The sequence below is a fragment of the Charadrius vociferus genome, unplaced genomic scaffold, assembly GCF_000708025.1.
Source record: "Charadrius vociferus isolate BGI_N301 unplaced genomic scaffold, ASM70802v2 scaffold657, whole genome shotgun sequence".
Classification (NCBI taxonomy): domain Eukaryota; kingdom Metazoa; phylum Chordata; class Aves; order Charadriiformes; family Charadriidae; genus Charadrius; species Charadrius vociferus.
In genome coordinates this window covers 280,299-298,380 of record NW_009649299.1, presented here as the reverse complement: position 1 = coordinate 298,380, position 18,082 = coordinate 280,299, and the positions used below count along the sequence as shown (strand labels likewise).

Below are 18,082 nucleotides of genomic sequence, written 5' to 3'. Positions count from 1 at the left end.
TTCATCAAAACTGTATTACACTCCTGTTCCTTAAATTCAGTATTTTTTGAAGAATTGCTCTGTTTTTCCAATCAGTGTGTAAGCTTTTGCCAAATGTTAAGTGGGCTGCAGGCAGCGAGGAGGAGAGCAGCGGTGCAGAGGAACCCTCCGCTCGTGAGTGGACCTCCCCGTATCTGTGAAAGCCCCGTGTGGGAGCTGGGGGGTTGCGTTACGCCAGGGTTTGCTGTCCCCTCTCCATTATGAAATTGCAGTCCCTTGTTTTGGGTTACCCCTTTCTTTATCATGGAAATGTTGCAACTAATCAACTTAAGTGGCAATATGATGATAAGCTTGTTTGAGTTGGGTCATGTTGACCCGATTCCCATTAATTTTGTCTTTGTACCATCTTTCATGTGTCTTGTGTGTGTATATATATATAAAAAAAATCAAGCTCATGCCAGGTGCAAACCCTGTCACGACAGTGATCTCAGCTGTTTTCTTTCTTGATGGACAATGCCAAGCCTGGATAGAAACCCTGTGCGCAAATGTACACTGAGAAGGTGGAGGACAGCAGGAAGAGGAGGAGCTGCAGTCCTGTCTTGGTTGACAGTGGGATGCATCGCAGTGGAGGACAGCAGACGCAGTCCACGAGTGTCACAGACTCGCCCGTGTGCTGTGTTAGGTGTGGTGGGTATGTGCAAACTGCTCATGGTCTCTCTTGGGTCTGTGGTGTGGAGGAGGCAAGCCTTGTGTGGTCGTTACAGCCCCAAACTTGGCTCTCCGGGTGTGCAGAGCCTCCTGCCCGCTGCCCCCGTGAAGGGTGGGGTTGGTGACGTTGTCCTGTCCCCGAAGCAATAGGAGCAGCGGTGGTAGCCAGCCTGAGATCTCCTGAGGTCTTTTGCCTCCTCTCTCCGCCTGGGTAACCTACTCCCACAGCCACGGCGTCCGTGTTGCCCATCCTGGCAGCAGTTCTCCTGGGCTGTCAGTAGCCTCCAGAGTTACTCCACGAGGGACGGGAGGTGCCACCTCCCTTCTGCCCCCTTCTCACGGTAGGATCAGAATGGTCCCGCTGCTCCCAGCCAGTTCAGGAACATGTGTTGGGAGGGTGTTCCTGAACTTGGCTGGAAGCGCCCGGTGCTCCCGCCCGTGGCTGTGGCATCGTCCTGTCCTGGAACCGACTTTATTCGTGAAGTCTAATGAGCATTGATAGGAATTTTGTTTGGTTTTTATAAGAAGTATTTTACACATGGATTTTTTTAGACTGTTTATAATCTCCTTGAAAACCTGAAATAGGATTGTTCCCCCAGCAATAGTTCTTTTCCATTGTGTGCACATGCTGATTTGTTACTAAAAGGTTTCTTGCAAGTACTTAGTTGTTCTACAGAGTTGTTGTTTTTTGGGGTATGTGGTAGCGTCGGGGACCACAGGAGGAATGACTCTGCAAAGAAAGAATGGTCAAATTTGGGCCTCATCTTGTGTCCCCTTCTAGTTACATATGAACGAGTTCCCTGTGTAGATTCTCTATAGGCTGGCTGAATGCTGTTCTGGACATGCCGTGTACAGGTATTTGTGGATAAAGTGTTTGTTCTTGTGTCACTCTTGAGAGCATGGATGGATTATTGTACTATAGGAAGGAGGCGGCAGTGCTGCTGTCAGCATTGCTTCAGGTCTTCGAGGATTTGTAGTAGCTTGCGTTGTTAAAAAAAAAAAAGGAAAAAAAAAATATATCCAAAATCGACTTGTAGCCATAATGGTTTTTTCCAAGGAAAATGGACAGAACTCTGTTACTTTTCAGTGTCCTTCATCTTGTTACTGAAGGAGTGAACAAGTGCTGATCGGTCTGAAGGCTTTCAGAGTTGCTTTGAATTGAGTCGTGTTGGAGGTAAGATCAGGACGCAGCTTTTCCTTTGTCCTTGGCCTTTGTATTAAAGGGCAAAAGAGGGGTCAGGAGTATTTTCCTGTTGTCTTGGTCTGCGTATGTATTAAGCCTTGAGGCTTTGATTACTGACATTTACTATTAAAAAAAGAAAAAGAAAAAAAAAAAAAAAGGATAGTAAGGCTGACTGGCTCCCGAACCGGCAGCTGGGGAATATCGGACACATAGGTAACGAGACTGGCTGTGCTGTGGTCAGGCTGAATACATGGAAGTGCAATGATTTTGCCACCAGTTCTTCTGTTGCTGTGTGCGGTGGTAGCGTCAGAACTAGCAAAGCAATTGATGCAACAATCCAGAAGCAGTTTTTTGTCAGATCTTGAACGTATTTGATGGTGAGAGAGGTATAAACTTCCCTTACGGAGCTTGGCCTGTCACGTTCTCTGCAAGCAGAGACCCGAGTCACTCTGGTTCTGCAAATTTCAGCTGTCACGTTGGCGGATGCACTGGAGCACAGGCGGTGTACTCGGACGAAGCTTCTCTCTACTCGCCCCGGTGCCTGGCACTCACTAGTTGGCATGCTCGTGTCGATGCTGTAGACAACCATTGTGCACCTTGTACGAGTATTACTTCTAAAACAACGAAAATCGATCGGTATTGCTTTTCCCGGGGGCGTGAAATAGCCATCAAAAACTGACAAGATGAGTTTGCACTCCTAAAGAAAAATGTAAGTACTTCAACTTCTAGATAATTTTTAATTGTATTTCTGCCTAGAGCCGAGGTATTAAATACCTTGTCACTTGAGGATTTTAAAAGTTGTGTTGGGAAATGAATTCTTCACTCAGCTGTAAGAAATTCAGCTGGCCCAAGACTTAACTTCAAGATTAAAAAAAAAAAAATAAAAAATCATGTTTGTAATACGTTACAGGATTGTTTGTCCTGAATTTTAAACTTTTTGTTAAATTTGTGGAACTATGGAGGAATTTTCTAGAAAAAGTGAAATAAAGTAAGATGGAAAAGTAAAACTTCAAGTGTTTTTTTTGTTGTTGTATTGCTTCTCCACGGACAGCAACGAGGTTTTCCTGAAGCGCCTTGTTATTGAAAATGTTTTCTATGAGAAATACAGAAGCCAGTGACGCAGTGGGCTGCGCGGCAGCTCTGCAGGCAGCACCGCGCTGGGGCACAGGAGATGGAAAGCAAAGGAAAAGGAAACGTGGTTTAAGCACAGACAGTCTGGGGTAAGACTCTGCTGCCTATTAATACATTGGCAGTTTAAGTTGGTTGTTTAAATCCTGTTGCTGCTGCAGGGTGGTGTTTGGGCTCCCTGCAGTTGGCCAGCAGGAGCCGCGAGCGCTAGGTGGAGCGAGCAGGCCTGAGCAGAGGTTTGCCCAAGGCAGGTGCGAGCGCTCCCTCTACTTCCAACGGGCCTTGAAGGGGTTACCCACCGCTCCAGAAGCGTGTTGGAGCTCATCACAAGCCCCGAAGAGCGAGGTGGCGCTCTGGCCCAGGCGTTCCTCAGCCAAAGGTTAAGGGCAGGAGCCTCATCCCCTTCCGCATGCTGCGGTGTTTTGTACACGCAGGTGCTGCAGGGGTATCGTCACCCTTGATCACGACCAAGGAGTCGGCTCTGGCAATTTGCCTGTTAAGGCAAATTAACCTTCTTGCTGCTCACCTTGGACCCTGACCTCCAGGCAGAGTGTTATTTTGCAAAAATTACCGAAGCATTGAGACACACAAACTGCCGAGTTTATTTATTAGCATTCCTCTGAAAGCTGGAGACACTTCAAATCCATACAGCTGAGAACACAAATGACTGCAGGGGCTCAGCAGCGGTTACAACAGTGCGTTGCCCACCTCTCCGTACAGGTGCTGTAGGCACACCTGCGATTTAAACCCCCACCCCCCCCCAGGTGCCCAGTTCTGGGTACTGCTAACACCCACCACAGGGAGATTTCGACACTGAGTAGTGCTGTAGGCACAGAGGCGCTGTGACCCGCAGCCAGCAGCTTGCTTGAGCTGTTTGTGTTCTTTACCAGTGTAGGTGCCTCTCCCCTGCAGCGTGCTTCCCCTCAGAGCACCGACAGCTCCTGGGGCTCCTCCTTTGGCCACGGGAAATGCTACCCAGAACCACTTGTACTCCCCTCAGTGGATTCTAGTTCGAAATAAGCCATTTTACCAGCAGTCCTTCATTTGCTGTTGGGTTTAATAGCCCCTGCAGACACTGGACAGACTGGACTTAAGCCTTGCAGAACCATTTAGAGGAGACCTTCGAGAGCTCCTGGCGAGGGGTGCTCTGGAGAAGGCCAGCCCATGTGTCCTGCATTCAATGTAAAGGGCCTCTACAGTTGCGGGAAGGGTTGATCCCAGACCTTTGAAGGACCCAGCAGGGTTCCCAGTGCCCTCTCCTCTCTGCCAGCGCAGGTACAAGGCCTCACCCCACCCCACCCTGCTGAAGGTCCACCCCTTTTGGGATGCTGGAGCCAGCATTTCTAGGACCGAAAGAGTACAGCTGGATTTCACACACATGTGCACACAGCCTTGGCACCTCTCCCTTTGTGTAAGACACTCCTCGGAACACTGGCCACATCTGCTAATTTAACAATACAACTTATGGCTTCATTATGACTCAAAAAGATAAAACAGACTCAAAATATTGCACAGACAAACCCAGCAAAGGTGAGGTTCCACGTACACGCTGAGCCATCATCTCAGCATTCATCTTTGACAGAAGACAAGTTGTGGGTAAAGAGACTTAAAATAATTCAGATGTCATCAACATGCAGTTAAACATACATTGCTATAAAACAAAACCTGCCTTTCTCTGCAGGAAATTTGCAGTTCCTGATTGTTTTACATTCAGCTCAAGAAAAGAAAACTTTGGTTACAACATAACATGTAATATGGATTTAAGGTAAACATTGCATCGCCCTTATAAAAATGGAAAGACAAAATATACAAAGCAGAGATACTCAAGACTATCTCAGCATTAGAACACAGCCACAGGAAAACACTGAGCACAAACACACTCAACACACTGCAGTATGAGGGCCAAGGGACGTCCAGTGACGCGATTCAGAGGGGCTGCGTGATTACCGAGTCGCCTTTATTTCAGCAGACGCAGAGAATCCCTCCCCAGGAGCCGCGGGGGAGTCGCCCTCCAGGCTGCTTCAATCCACGACACAAAGCCTTCGCACTACTGCCGAAGAGCGTTCTCCGTTGTGGTCACCGTATCTGCATCCGCATAAAACTGAGCGATTTGGTCTTTGTACTTCTGCGCCACCACCGATCGCTTCAGCTTCATTGTTGGGCCTGTGGAAACGCACAGCACGAGGTTTTAATGGTGACGGTACCATCTGGAGACACAAATCAGTATTAAAGCAAAGTAAGCGCGCAGGGAGCCTCAGAACGCAGGAACGGACATGGACTTTTAAATTTCTCTTTGTGATTAATCAAGCCTCCCTCCTGTCCCCTGTGAACAGAAGGAGCACGGCCATCCTGCAGCAGGCACCACAGAACCAAGGGTAAGCGCTGCCCAGCTCAGTTCTGACGGGCGCAATCAGGAATTCATCCCCTCTCCCCCAAAGCTCTGACATGGAAAAGCCACAGTGAGGAAAGCGGTGTGTATTGGGGGTCCTGGTTGTGTTGTCTGTCCAACAGCCAAGGAAGGAGTGACAGGGTGACACCACACACCCCCACCACCACTCACCGAGCTCCCCACCAAAGAGAGAAAAGTCCTTCTCAAGAAGGACCCATTTCTGGACTTTCTGAGCATTCGATACCGCTCCCTCGTTGACTGCTGAAATTCCCTTCTGGATAGCCGCGTAGATGGCCTTGTCTTTGCTGCTGATGATTTCGGAGACTTTTGTGGCTTTACTGCCCAGTTTCTGGCAGTATTCAACAGCTTCTGGGGTGAGTTCGTCTCCTGGCTCACCCGTTTCTGTGTCTGTGTTGCACTGCAAGACAAGTCGGAACAGGTAACTTCGTATTGCTAACCACTCCATTCCCATCCTGCTAACGAGCCTCACAGCCATGGGAAGCCTTCCGCATTCCTCCCGCGCTATCCCAGCTTGAGCACATTTTTCCTGGACCCTTTTTCCAGACCACAGCTTTACCTCCCTGCGCCCCACAGCAGCGTAAGAGTCTGCTGGAACAGACACATGCGGCACCTGACCAAGAGAAGCGCAGCACCTCCAGGGCCTGGCTCGGTGCCTCTTGCACAGGGGCGAGGAGGTTGGCAGTCACTCTCACTAATGAGCAATTAACGCTGTCCTGAAAAACCACCAGCCTGCAGGGTCTGGAGACAGAAATCAGTACAGGCCACCACAGATGTGTCACTTTGGAATTTAAAACCAGTGTCTTAAAAAGAAATCACTGACAGCTCCCGACTGTCCAGACTGCTCTGGGAGATACTAAAAATGGTTAAGAAAAGCAGAAAGGTTTCTCTTTTCAGTCTCACTTTTAGGTCATTTACTTCTGTTTCTTTCTGCCCTGTGGGGTACAGAGGGGAACAGCCGCCCCGAACAGAGGAACCTGATCATCTCCTTGAGTGGCAACACTCATTTTTCTGTAGAGTTACAGCTGCTGTTTGCAACTCAGCTACAAGGCACCACTCCACAACGCCTCCTGTCTCTAGAACACTGTGTAAAAATGTGTAACAATTCTCTTCCTCACTGGAATTAAACATTTAGCAGCACAGGTGGATTCTCATCCTGTTTTCCATTACCTTTAGCGTCAGAAGCATAGCAAGGAATTTTGCTTTGTCTCCAACCAACATTGCATTGCTGATGATGGGAACAGCGTCTTTTACAGCATCCTCAATGGGAACGGGAGGAACATTCTCACCTCCTGCAGTGATGATGAGCTCTGGAAAACAGTCAAGTCTTGATTAATGCTTAGAGCTTTTCCCCCCCTTCCTTCACAATATGAAATAACTGTATAGCTCCTTTGTGTCTGCCAGAGTCTGTCCCAACATCTGGAGAAGGCAGCAAGCCAGAAGGACTCCAGTCAGGCTGGGAGAGGTGAGACCGTGGTGTGCACACACAACCTTGCAAAAGCTGCTTTAATGCCCCGGAGATGTTTGCAGTTTGGGAACGTGGGGTGTGGCGTACAAGCGCCTTAGCACCCTGCCACCATCAACTCCAAGGCATGTGAGTTGGTACCCAAGTCGTTCAGAAACTAAAGTAAAAAAATTTGCTGAGGCAAAGCAGAGATTGTGAAGTTACACAGTGCGATACAGAGCTGAGGCCAACCTGCCTTTCTTGACTGTCTTAAAGGTTTCTCAAAGCAGCCCCTTTGTGTGACCATTTCTCGCTGATTGAAATCTTGCATGAAATAGAATTTGTTTGGGGTTGGTCAAAGCAGTGTACCAAGAACTGCCCTGCTACAATCCACTGTCACAACAGCCTTAAGCTGTTGTTTTCTCTTTGAGGCCAAGCTGGCAAAGCCGGCGGGAACTGGAGGGACCCGGACAGGTCCGGCACTGAAAAACAAGTCATCAAAGCATTAACTACTGCTTCTGAAATCAGAGGATTTCTCCCTTGCTCTGCAAACACACACAGCGGTTTCAGAGGTCATCCTCTCCTCCTGTCACACCCCATGTCACATGCGCAGTGACAGCACACACTGCAGCCATATTCACATTGGAGACTTCAGAAGAAGTATTGGAATATGCTTCTGTGTGAGCCACAGCCACTTAACTAGCAGGATCTGAACGCATCCATCATAGTACTGCGTAACCTCAAGACAGCAAAGTCAGGGGATGCATTACCTTTAATTCTGCCAGTGATGTAGAGGAATCCATCCTTATCGTGCTTGCCAAGGTCCCCTGAGTGCAGCCAGCCGTCTTCATCAATCGCCTCTTTGGTTTTTTCTTCCATGTTCAAATAGCCCATGAAGATGTGTCTGCCCGAGAAGCAAATCTCTCCGTTGCCATCTCCATCTGGCTTATGAATCAGCGTCCGGCAGCCCGTGACTTCCTTTCCACAGCTTAAAGGGAACACAAACCCAAACCCATAGCATTTAAAAAATAAAAATCAATAGCTGAGCAGCAGAGTGAGATTATAGCGGTTCCCTCTCAAGCTAAAGTGTCCGAACAAAGCCAGGCAGCTTCTTATTACAACTGCTTCAGCAAGGAACTTCTAGACTTAAAAAGCATCTGCTTATGTAAGGGGAACTACAGAAAAAGTTGGTACTGCAGAGAGATGAGTGCTCGCACACCTGGTGCTTTCCACCCATTGTTCTCAGACACCTGAGCTCTGAATGAGAAGATTTATGTCCTTGGCAGCAAGCTTCTACTGATGGTGGTATTTACTCTGCAGACCAAACCCATGGGGACCAAACAAGCCATTCAAAGCAAGAGCAAAGTCTTACTGCATTTCTTAATTTAACGTTGAAGTGAACTGTAGGCTAGAGTTACCACTTCTTCCTCCTTCCCATGAATCCTTTGCTTCCTCCTCAGGTTCTAGAGAATCCAGGCCAAGTTAAGTAACACAGCTGTTGTCATTAGCAGATCTCTTAATCTGCACCATGTGGCCAAAGGAACTGGCTCCCTAGTGACTTCTTACAGGCAGCAAGACCCAGGATGAATTGCATCAGGTGAGGTGGAAGCACCAGATGCAGGAAAAACCTTAAAGCAGCTCTTCCTCCCAGCCAGCAGTGCTCTACTCACAGAAAGGTATTTACCTGGTAAGCTTGAATGCGTGAGGTAGAGAGATCGTGTGAGGCCCCGAGCTCTCGCTCATGCCGTACAGCTCCAACACAGGGATGTTGAGACTTAAAAAAAATTCCAGCGTCTCTCTGGTAATGGGAGCAGCCCCCGTGTAGCACTTGGTGCACCGGTCCAGCCCAATGGCCTTTCGCACTTTCTTGTACACCAAGTGCCTGGCTAAGCGGAAATTCACCGGGACTTCAGAATACCTGTAGGAGACAAATGGTTACAACATCTCAGGCAGCAAGTAGAACTTCTCCCCCTTCCTCCTCTCATCTTCCTCCTATTTTAGTTTATTCAGTATGAAATAAATTACTTCCCCCTCCACCCTTGCTGCTCACCCTCGGTCCAACCGCACTGTTTGGCTTTTACTGTCCATAAGCCTGGCCTGTTACACAGGATATAACTCCCGATGGGATAGTAAAGTTCTCCTAATATTCTCAACATCCTTTAAGTGTCGTTCATAATTACCTGTTCATCCGCTTCAGGTTTGTCTGCAAACCGACTCCCTTGGCCCACGATGCAACTTTTCTTCTGAGCGCTGATGATTTTGCGCCTATGGATTTCATTTTTTCTTCCATTTTTTCCCAGACGCGAGGAACTCCCAAAAAAGCAGTTGGCCTCACTTCCCGCAGGGTGTCCACCAAGGTGCCCTGAGCGAAGCAGAATTTAATACAGCGTTCAAAAGTGCTTCGCTATAGACCAGGTCAGCACTGGTCACCGGTCAGCTGAGCGTGAGGACTCGGCCATCGATTTTGAGGAATTGCCCATTTTCAAGTGCAGTGCCACCACCAGAAAGGAACCCCAGGAGCGTGCAAATGCCACAGTGGTTTTGAGAAGACAGGAGGGGTCGATGCTTTCAGTGCCAACGCTGACACAGCGCCAAGAGAAGAATCATTCTCAGGACACAGATTTAACACTGGTGGCATTTTGCAATGTGGACAGAGTAAATACAAAGGTGTTGCTCAACCAAGCTGTCGGGGCAGAGAACTGGTGGCAGGTGAGACACCAAGAAGCTCCAGTTGTGAAGTGCTTGGTCAGCTCATCCTAGCTTGCAACGCAGAGGCAAAAGGCAAAGGGCAGAGTGGCTACGCTCCTCAAACCAACAGACCCTTAAACAGGAGCAGTCGGTCACTACGCAAACAACCCAAGTTAGCACAGCGCTCGGAGTCACGAGATAAGTCAGCCACCCTTGTTTTAAAGCACCCACCCAGCTACAAGCAGGAGGCTGGGCGCAGAATTTTTATTCTCTTATGGTTTTACCTTTAACGCATCTGGCTGAGCGAAGAAAACTTGTACGCCGAATGTCATTGCCGACCAAATATCTGACATCTGTGCAGCGATGTGGCTGAGGGGCAGATAGCTGACCACCAGTTCCTGCTTCTCTGTAGCATCCGTCAGCATTATGAAACGCCCTGCCGCTGCCGCCGTCCACGTCAGCTGTAACAAGAGCCCACATCAGGATTAAGCGCCAGCTCTTCTGAGCAGGTACAACACAGAACACGCAGCTCCCAAAACAATTCTACAACTTCCTGTGATCTTAACATCAGGCATGTTCTTCAGCTTCTGCCTTCCCTCAGCACCCACCAAAGGTCACAGAATGGGCATTTATACAAAAAGATACTGACGTTGTCATGACTGAGCATCACTCCCTTTGGCTGTCCAGTTGTCCCCGAGGTATATATTAGTGTACAGCACTGGTTAGGCTTCTGCGACTCAATGATTTCACGGAGCTGAGCATCTGGAACGTCTTTGCCAAGGTCCATGAATTCGCTCCACTGTATGTAAGAGAGAAGAGCTGACCACTTTGTAGGTTGTCATTCCCACGCAAAATTAAACCCTTTGCTACACATGAAGAGAAGGTAACTGTTTCCTACGTCCAAACCCCTGGCAGAATCTGGGAGAGGTTGTAAAGATGCACTGTCAGCCCCACAATGTTTTCTGGCTGCCACAAGAGGCATGGTGAGAAGTAGAAAAGATGAATCCACGCTGTGGAAGCTTACTAGCTCTGTAGCAACCCTGGTGTTCACTGGGTGAAACTGGAGTAACGGTGGGACCCGCGGCTGCTTTGCAGAGGTCTGCGCACTAACACCCTCCCTTACAACGTGGATTACTGAGGTTGGAGCAACAATAGACACCTACCGCTGCAGCGAGGCAAGCGATCCCTCCCCGAAACCAACACAAGCTGACATGACAACACTCCTGGGCAAGGTGATGGTTGCTCACAAGCCATGGGCTAAACGCTGCCAGTATTCACAAGCCATTAAGATGCACAGTACTTACAGAGTACAGATTTGGCCTCTTCTCTTTTAGCTCTTCCCCATACTGGATAATTGCTTTCAGATGAGGTAGTTTATGCTGAATCTGTTATAAGAAGGGAGATTCATGAGAAGAAGCAAATCCCACTTGTCCCTTTTAAACCTCAGTAACCCACCACTTATTGTGCTACTGCTACTTGCCATTTTACGGAAAGCAAAGAGAATCTCATCTGCTTTAATGAAAGAGACCAGGGAAGCCTCACTGGAGAAAGTAATCATTTGGACTGGGATGCTGCCAAACAACCTAAGGGATGAGCAGTTGTTCGGTTGGGCTTCTCATATTTTAAGCTCGAGGCTTTGCCAAACTGTGGAACCACTGTTTAACCTCTGTTTTTTTCATGAGATTTAGCACTAGTGACTACTCATCTGCCTTGAACAGGGAACACACCAAGTACCATGGAATCACAGACTGGTTTGGGTTGGAAGGGACCTTGAAGACCATCCAGTCCCACCCCCCTGCCCTGGGCAGGGACACCTCCCCCCAGCCCAGGTTGCTCCAAGCCCCGTCCAACCTGGCCTTGAACACCTCCAGGGATGGGGCAGCCACAGCTTCTCGGGGCAACCTGCCCCAGGGGCTCACCACCCGCACAGCAAAGAATTTCTTCCTCAGATCTCATCTAAATCTCCCCTCTCCTCTCACCTCTAATTTTAGATCCAGCATTACCCTCCACAGCATTTCCCCCCCACACACATCTGCAACAGGATGCTGTAGCCCCCCACTTTAAAAAAGTGTATTTACTTCTAGGATTTTCTGCAGCTGTTTATGGTTTTCCACAACCACCACGTTAGCGCTACAGTTCTCTGCTACATAATGACAGGCCTCAGGAGAGTTTGTAGTGTAGATACCAACAGCAAATCCACTACAAAAGAAAAGGAAAAAAACAAAACAGAAAAGAAAAACACAGAATTAGAGGATACGCAGAGCTGCTGGCGAAAGTCAGACCATTTCAAACTCTTAACAGAGGAAAAACTTTAGGAAGAATATCCCATAAAACAACAACGAAAAGTGGTGGGCTTAATTCCAATAGCAAAGGCTCTGTTCTGGGTGTGGGAAGTCTCAGAATGGTTTAAGAAGACAAAATGTCTCGGGTGGAAGAAGGCTAAAAAATCCAGTGCTGGGATTCTCTGGCATTTCCCATCACATTTTTTAATCACAGTGTAAGTAAACATGCTTTTGGATTAACCTACTGCTCATTTTATTGAGAGAAGCACCTGGCAAAAAAAAAAAAAATTATATTTTTTTGTCTCATTAATTCATAATGAAGTAAAGAGATAGTTTAGGTTCTAACTATCTTAATTAAATTCAAATATAAGCAGTTGGGTTTGTTTTGGGTTTTTTTTGTGGTTTATTTTGTTGGGGTTTTTTTAATTAAAAACTGCTTCTTGCACGAATACTGAAATTAGTATCTGAATGCTAAAGCAAAATGCGTGTCAAGAGACACCACTCATTCTTACCCTGCAAGGATAGCGCCAATGTCAGCAATAAACCACTCTGCAGAATTAAATCCCAAGATGCACACTCCATGGAAACGCTCTAGTCCCAGCTGTAAACAAGAGATGAGATTACAGCAACCTTAGTTTTCCTTTGAAGAATGCCTTGAGTTAATTTACAGATCTCTGCTGTGAGCACGACGTCAAGGGAAAAGTTCATGCTATTACATACGGTAATTCACACTGAAAAATTTCCCAAGACCTCATACAGAACCAGTGAAGTTTGAGATCAGACACTGTCCCACTTTATCAGTAGGCAGGAAAAAAAGAATTTGCTTCAGTCTGCACTCAGTATGACGACATCACTGACGCTAACGGGATTATAAAACCGGAATCCAGGTGGTTATCAGTTCCCTTTGGGCTGGGAAGGAGAAGGTAAGAGGTTAAGTTAGACACCACCTACTGAGACATTTAGTCATTTAGTACAGCTTCGGTATGGCAGATATCGATAACGACAAGAGCAACGAGCTCTGGTGACAGTTGGAGGCACTTTGCTATGAAATTGCAGCTATTGAAGTCGCAGTCTTTAAATCTCCTTCAGCCATTCTCTGGTTTTGCCCCAGAGAGTGGAAGTACATCCACTGGAAGATCCCACCATTGGAGTAAAGAGAGAGTGGCCTTAACTTCAAGAAAGAAGAATTCATAGAATCATAGAACGGTTTGGGTTGGAAGGGACTTTAAAGTTCATCCCCCCCCCTGCCCTGGGCAGGGACACCTCCCCCCAGCCCAGGTTGCTCCAAGCCCCGTCCAACCTGGCCTTGAACCCCTCCAGGGATGGGGCAGCCACCGCTTCTCGGGGCAACCTGCCCCCGGGGCTCACCACCCACACAGGAGAGAATTTCTTCTTGATATCTCATCTAAATCTCCCCTCTTTCAGTGTAAAACCATCACACCTCATCCTAGGTCTCCCCTCCCTGATCAGGAGTCCCTCCCCAGCTCTCCTGGAGCCCCTTTAGGCACTGGAAGGGGCTCTGAGGTCTCCCCTTTTTCACCTTCTCTTCTCCAGGCTGAACCCCCCAACTCTCTTATAATGATAACAGTAAGTACACGTGATGTTGGTTTCTATCTCCGAGTGTCTTAACTCCCAACAGTCCAGGCAAAAGGCTCAGCCAGTTTGGATGCTCAAGTCTGGTTCACAAGCATCCCTTCAAGCTTTTTTCTTGGAATGATTAAAACTTACATGCCTCACGAGGGGCATTGTCTGGGTTTGCCACGTACCTGAACACCTCGCTTTCAATGGTTCCTCATGCACTTTTTTTTTTTAAAGTTGCACATGGGAGCAACTTGCGAGAAATTCAAACAAAAGCACTGCGGGTATTACCGAGCTGTTCAGGGCACGGTCAGGTATTTCCCTGTCCCTTTAGGACTCCCCTACACTCACAGAACTTGCAGGTCTCAGACCTGGTTGACTACAGCCATTTCAGCAGTTAAACCGACCGAACGTGAACGAGGAGAATTCAACAAGAGCTTACCTTCAGAAAGCTTTTGGCTGCTTTCCAGCACTCATCATAGTACATCTTGTATGTTAGTTTTATCCACTGGCCACCCTTTTTGGATGCAAGGGCATAATAATCTCCATATTTATTAGCAGCTTCCCGGAACAGCTCATGAACAGTCTTCGGTGCCTCGCTGCCTATGCCCCGCTCATCCATCCTCAGCCTGACCTCGCCGTCCCGTCGTGTTGTCCACACACTGGAGGCAGGAGGCGAAGAGGCTGGTTTGAAAGAAAAGTGTTCAGCATCTTACATATAGAAACTGCTGCTGCCGTAACAGAAATATAAACACAAGTATCAAACATACGCAAGCAAATGCTGTTGGACTCCCTCCCACCTCCCCTTTTTTCACCTTTTATTCTTGGCAAGTTTGCCACACGACTCCTGGTGTCTCAGACCAGGACTAACAGATGAAGCTTCTAAAGCACCTTCAAAATTTTGTTAAACATTTCCCATTTACATCCCCCTCTAACCCGCTTTGCTGCCCTAAAGCTCTTGTATGGGTGAGGTGGCACCTCCCTGCAACAATCCTACACCGTGCTTTTCTTTTTTTTCTTTTAAGGAGGACTGAGTCATCCACTATTACCTGGGAGATCAGCATTGGGCAGCGACACTACCTATTTTACTCCCTGAAGCATACCTGTGCTTTAAAGTTGAAATCTGAGAGCTTTCTGGACAGATCATCCTGCAATTTGAGTTTCTTCTTCATTGTTACGGTTTGATAAATTCCTCTCTCATTTCAGTAATAATTTTATGCGCACCACGGTAACTAAAAATTCTTTCCACTTACCTTTGAAACCACACGTGTCTATCCGACATCCCTCTGTCTTCGTGTCTTCAACTGTCTCAATGTTGGGGACCTCAACAGTTCTGCAAGGCAAAAGCAATTAGTCCTGGACAGGCACACGGGCTGAAGAACGCCTTAGGCGTGCTTGCTCCATCACTTAATTACATCAGTCCTTGGATGTCAGCAAGGATTAGTGGTTGCTGATGTTCTGCAGGTGACTTTATTAATTTTACTAGCCTGCATGGCTATGGCAATGAAATGGGTCCCTCTCAGAGAGCACCCAAGCTTTGCCTGCACAGCTTTTAAACACGTGTGTGTTGTCCTGATTGTAGCTACAGTTTCAGATAAGCTGCAGAAGAATCCATAAACGCGGCAGCAGCGATAATTTAATACCAGAATTCTGCTCGAGATGCCTGAAACAACAAGCCTACAGCAGCGAGGAGGAGAGGCGCAGGAAGGGGCACGTGGACCTGGTGCTTATCTCCTGCCCGCAGCGCAGGAGGCTACGGAAGGGAGGAAGGCGGCCAGCGAACCCCCCGGCTGGTCACCCCGCCGGGGAACCCACCCAGGTTTCCTGCAGAAGGCCCGGCCAGCTGACCAGCAGGAAACTGATTTAACAGGAAATTTGTTCTTAGCTATTCCTAATAAAGTCAGTGCATCAGACTCCCGCCAGATGTTTGTGAAGAAATGGAAACGGGCACATCGCCCATCTGCTTCAGCCACTTCTCCTGCGGTGCCCGCTGAAAGTTGCCCCTTTTGCTTTCAGCCTTGCAAGATCTGGTGAGACAGCACCTGCCCGCATGTGCACAGCAGTGTTCTTCCTCCGTCCCCTTCCAAGAGGGACTCTCAGAGCCGTAAGTGCTGAGGATAAGGAATAATCAAGTCGCATGTCCCACTTCAGACCACAAGTTGGAAGCCAAACCCTGTGAGATTCGGTATTCGCGTCCCCGTGCTCTGCTCCCCAGGGACATCCCACCTGCCAACCTACAGGTGGGTGATGCTTGTTCCCCTACCCCGGCCAACACCCTTCTTGTACCATCAGCGTAGCACTAAGGTCCAAGGTTTAGTCCACCCAAAATTATATTCCAGGGAGCCAAAACGTCCATCTTGCCTTGCCAAACAGCCCTCCCGTGGCCCCTGGCTCCAGGCCATCACCAAGGTGTTGGTTCCTTCATGCCAGCGCTCAGTGTTTACCCTTCCCCATGGCAATGTTTAGTGCACTGTTCCTCTCTAGTACTGGGTCTTCTAGAAGGGCTGAGCATCCCCCGACATCACAACAGCCTCAACCCCACAGGGGGGCAGCTTTGGGGCAAAAAGAAACCCCAATGTCTCTGCCTGTCACAATCGGAGCCCACCTGCAGGTGAGCAGGAGCTCCTCTGGTTCCAGCCCAATCCAGGCAGGGTCCCCCGCGAGCCCCACATCTTCCGTCCTCTCTACTAGACCAAGGAGAAGCCAAGCCAGCGTGCGGCAGTGTGAATTTCAGTGTAAGGGGTAAAGCGCTTCCCTCTGGTTTACATGTTCCCTGAATCTCTAGGGGACAGTCAACTATTATGGCTTTGGGCACCCCGTAAGATTTAAGACAGAGAAGATTTGACATGGCTGTCCCACACACTGCCCAAAAGCAAAACTGCTTCTCCCATTTAATCTGCAAGCCAGAAACCAGAGGGAAGTAAACCAAGCCAGAAACCAGAGGGAAGTAAATCAAATTTTTCTTTTTCTTTATTTCCCCCAAAGGGATTACGAGATGTTCCCTACTACGCGTTTCCTCCTCATTATTGAGAGCATTTTTCAGCACAAATTAATCCTCAGTTGCAATAGTTCCGCACCATTTCTCCACCAGCTTTTATGATCAAAGCATGCAAATGACCCAGTAATATCAGCAAAAAAGCCCCAGCTATTTCCCTGCCAGTGACTCAAGTCAGCTTTTCCTTCCCCCTTACTACATGTAATTCAAATGCAGCCTGGAAAAAAAATTAGGTAAAGAGTTTTTTTGTCAGCTGTGTCTCACTGCAGTGTGGTGAAATACAGACCTTCAACTATGGACCAGCTCTTTAGGAAGAGGCTGCTCAGACTGAACACAGAGTTTGATAAAAATCAGCACAGGTCCTGCACAGACCGTGCTCTGCAGCGGCACGCCTCTGCTTCCAGCACAGCAACACTGCACAAACTACACAGGACTATTCTCAGTGTTTAATCAGTGCCCTCCCAATTAAATACGTTAACAATTACTTAGAGTTCTTTTATAAGAGGTAATCTTTCTGACTACACAGAGTATCCTACCATTCCTGGGCTTTAAGTTTACATTCAATGCACACTGCTTCAGGCTCTGTACTCTGTGTGGCAGTTGGGTACAGCAAATCTAATTCTGCTCCTCTTCCTTCGATAGGGTGAGATTGCAGATTCGTCTTTTGGATTTCGGAAGGAGTAACAAACGTTTGAAATTTCTTCCAAAAACCCACCTTAATTAATCTAAGTAAACATGACAGAATACAAACTATATCCTACGTATAAAACTCACCACAGAGAAAATAAAATGACACAAACCTAGTTGAAGAGTTGAGCCGCACATCATCCAGTGACGCCTCACAGTTCCCTTGAGGATCCGAATTAAAATAAGCCGTAGGGACTGGTTCCGCAAGTGCCATACGTGCGTCTGACTCACACAGCATTGTCCCTGTGAAAACAGGTTTTAAAAATTAAAATACAATCAAACACTCGAAATCGTGTGACATCGCTGGCACCATCACATCCAGTGGGATGGGCTCAGCTTCCAGTGGTGCAGCTGTCTGACCAAGGCAACCCCAAAGCAGGCGTGACTCGAGACTGCTGTATTTGCGTGAAACACGGTAAATTCTCACAACGGACGCAGCGCCCTCCGCATCACGCTCCGTTCATTCGCAAAACCCCATCGGAGGTGGACAATACATCCATCCCTGTATCCGAAAAGGAGCGTGACAACCACAGCTTGGCAAGAGCTCTGCGAGCCTCACAATTTATATTTCACACTCCCTTTGCCCCAAACAGCCCCACTCGGCTCTGACCCCCACACACACCCCCCCAACCCCGTCACCGCCGGGCTCCGGGTCCTGCCGTACAGCGCATCGCCTTTGTGCAGCCGCTCCGCACCAGCGCCGAGCAGGAGGAGGAGGAGGAGGAGGACGATGTGTAATATCCTTTATTTTTAAACTAGCGCCCAGGAGGCAGATCTGGAGCATCTTATGTCATGTGCTGCCTGCCTCGCAATTGGAAGCGGCTCCTCACACCACACCGCAGCCTCTTAAGGACGCTCTGGCCCCACGCCGGGAAGGGGAGGGGGGGGGGCTTTGGGGTCCCCCTGGAGGGACACAGCACCGGGAGGGACACCCTGGAGATTTAACATGTTCCCGGAAAAAATCAGCGCTTTGGCAACCGTTGTGGTTTTGGCAGCTCCTACG

General features: G+C 48.3%; 1 protein-coding gene across 1 annotated transcript; it reads right to left on the bottom strand.

Moving 5' to 3' along the window:
* Positions 1 to 5,045: 5,045 nt before the first annotated feature.
* On the bottom strand, positions 5,046 to 17,750 carry ACSBG2 (acyl-CoA synthetase bubblegum family member 2). The gene is made up of 15 exons (XM_009889134.1): positions 17,744 to 17,750; positions 17,193 to 17,322; positions 14,651 to 14,730; positions 13,840 to 14,081; positions 12,332 to 12,420; positions 11,616 to 11,736; positions 10,842 to 10,922; positions 10,187 to 10,336; positions 9,822 to 9,998; positions 9,030 to 9,211; positions 8,534 to 8,767; positions 7,620 to 7,837; positions 6,576 to 6,715; positions 5,559 to 5,805; positions 5,046 to 5,161 (listed from the first exon to the last, which is right to left on the bottom strand). The coding sequence occupies exons 1-15, from the start codon at positions 17,748 to 17,750 to the stop codon at positions 5,046 to 5,048; spliced, it is 2,214 nt and encodes a 737-aa protein (XP_009887436.1).
* Between the last annotated feature and the right edge of the window lie 332 nt (positions 17,751 to 18,082).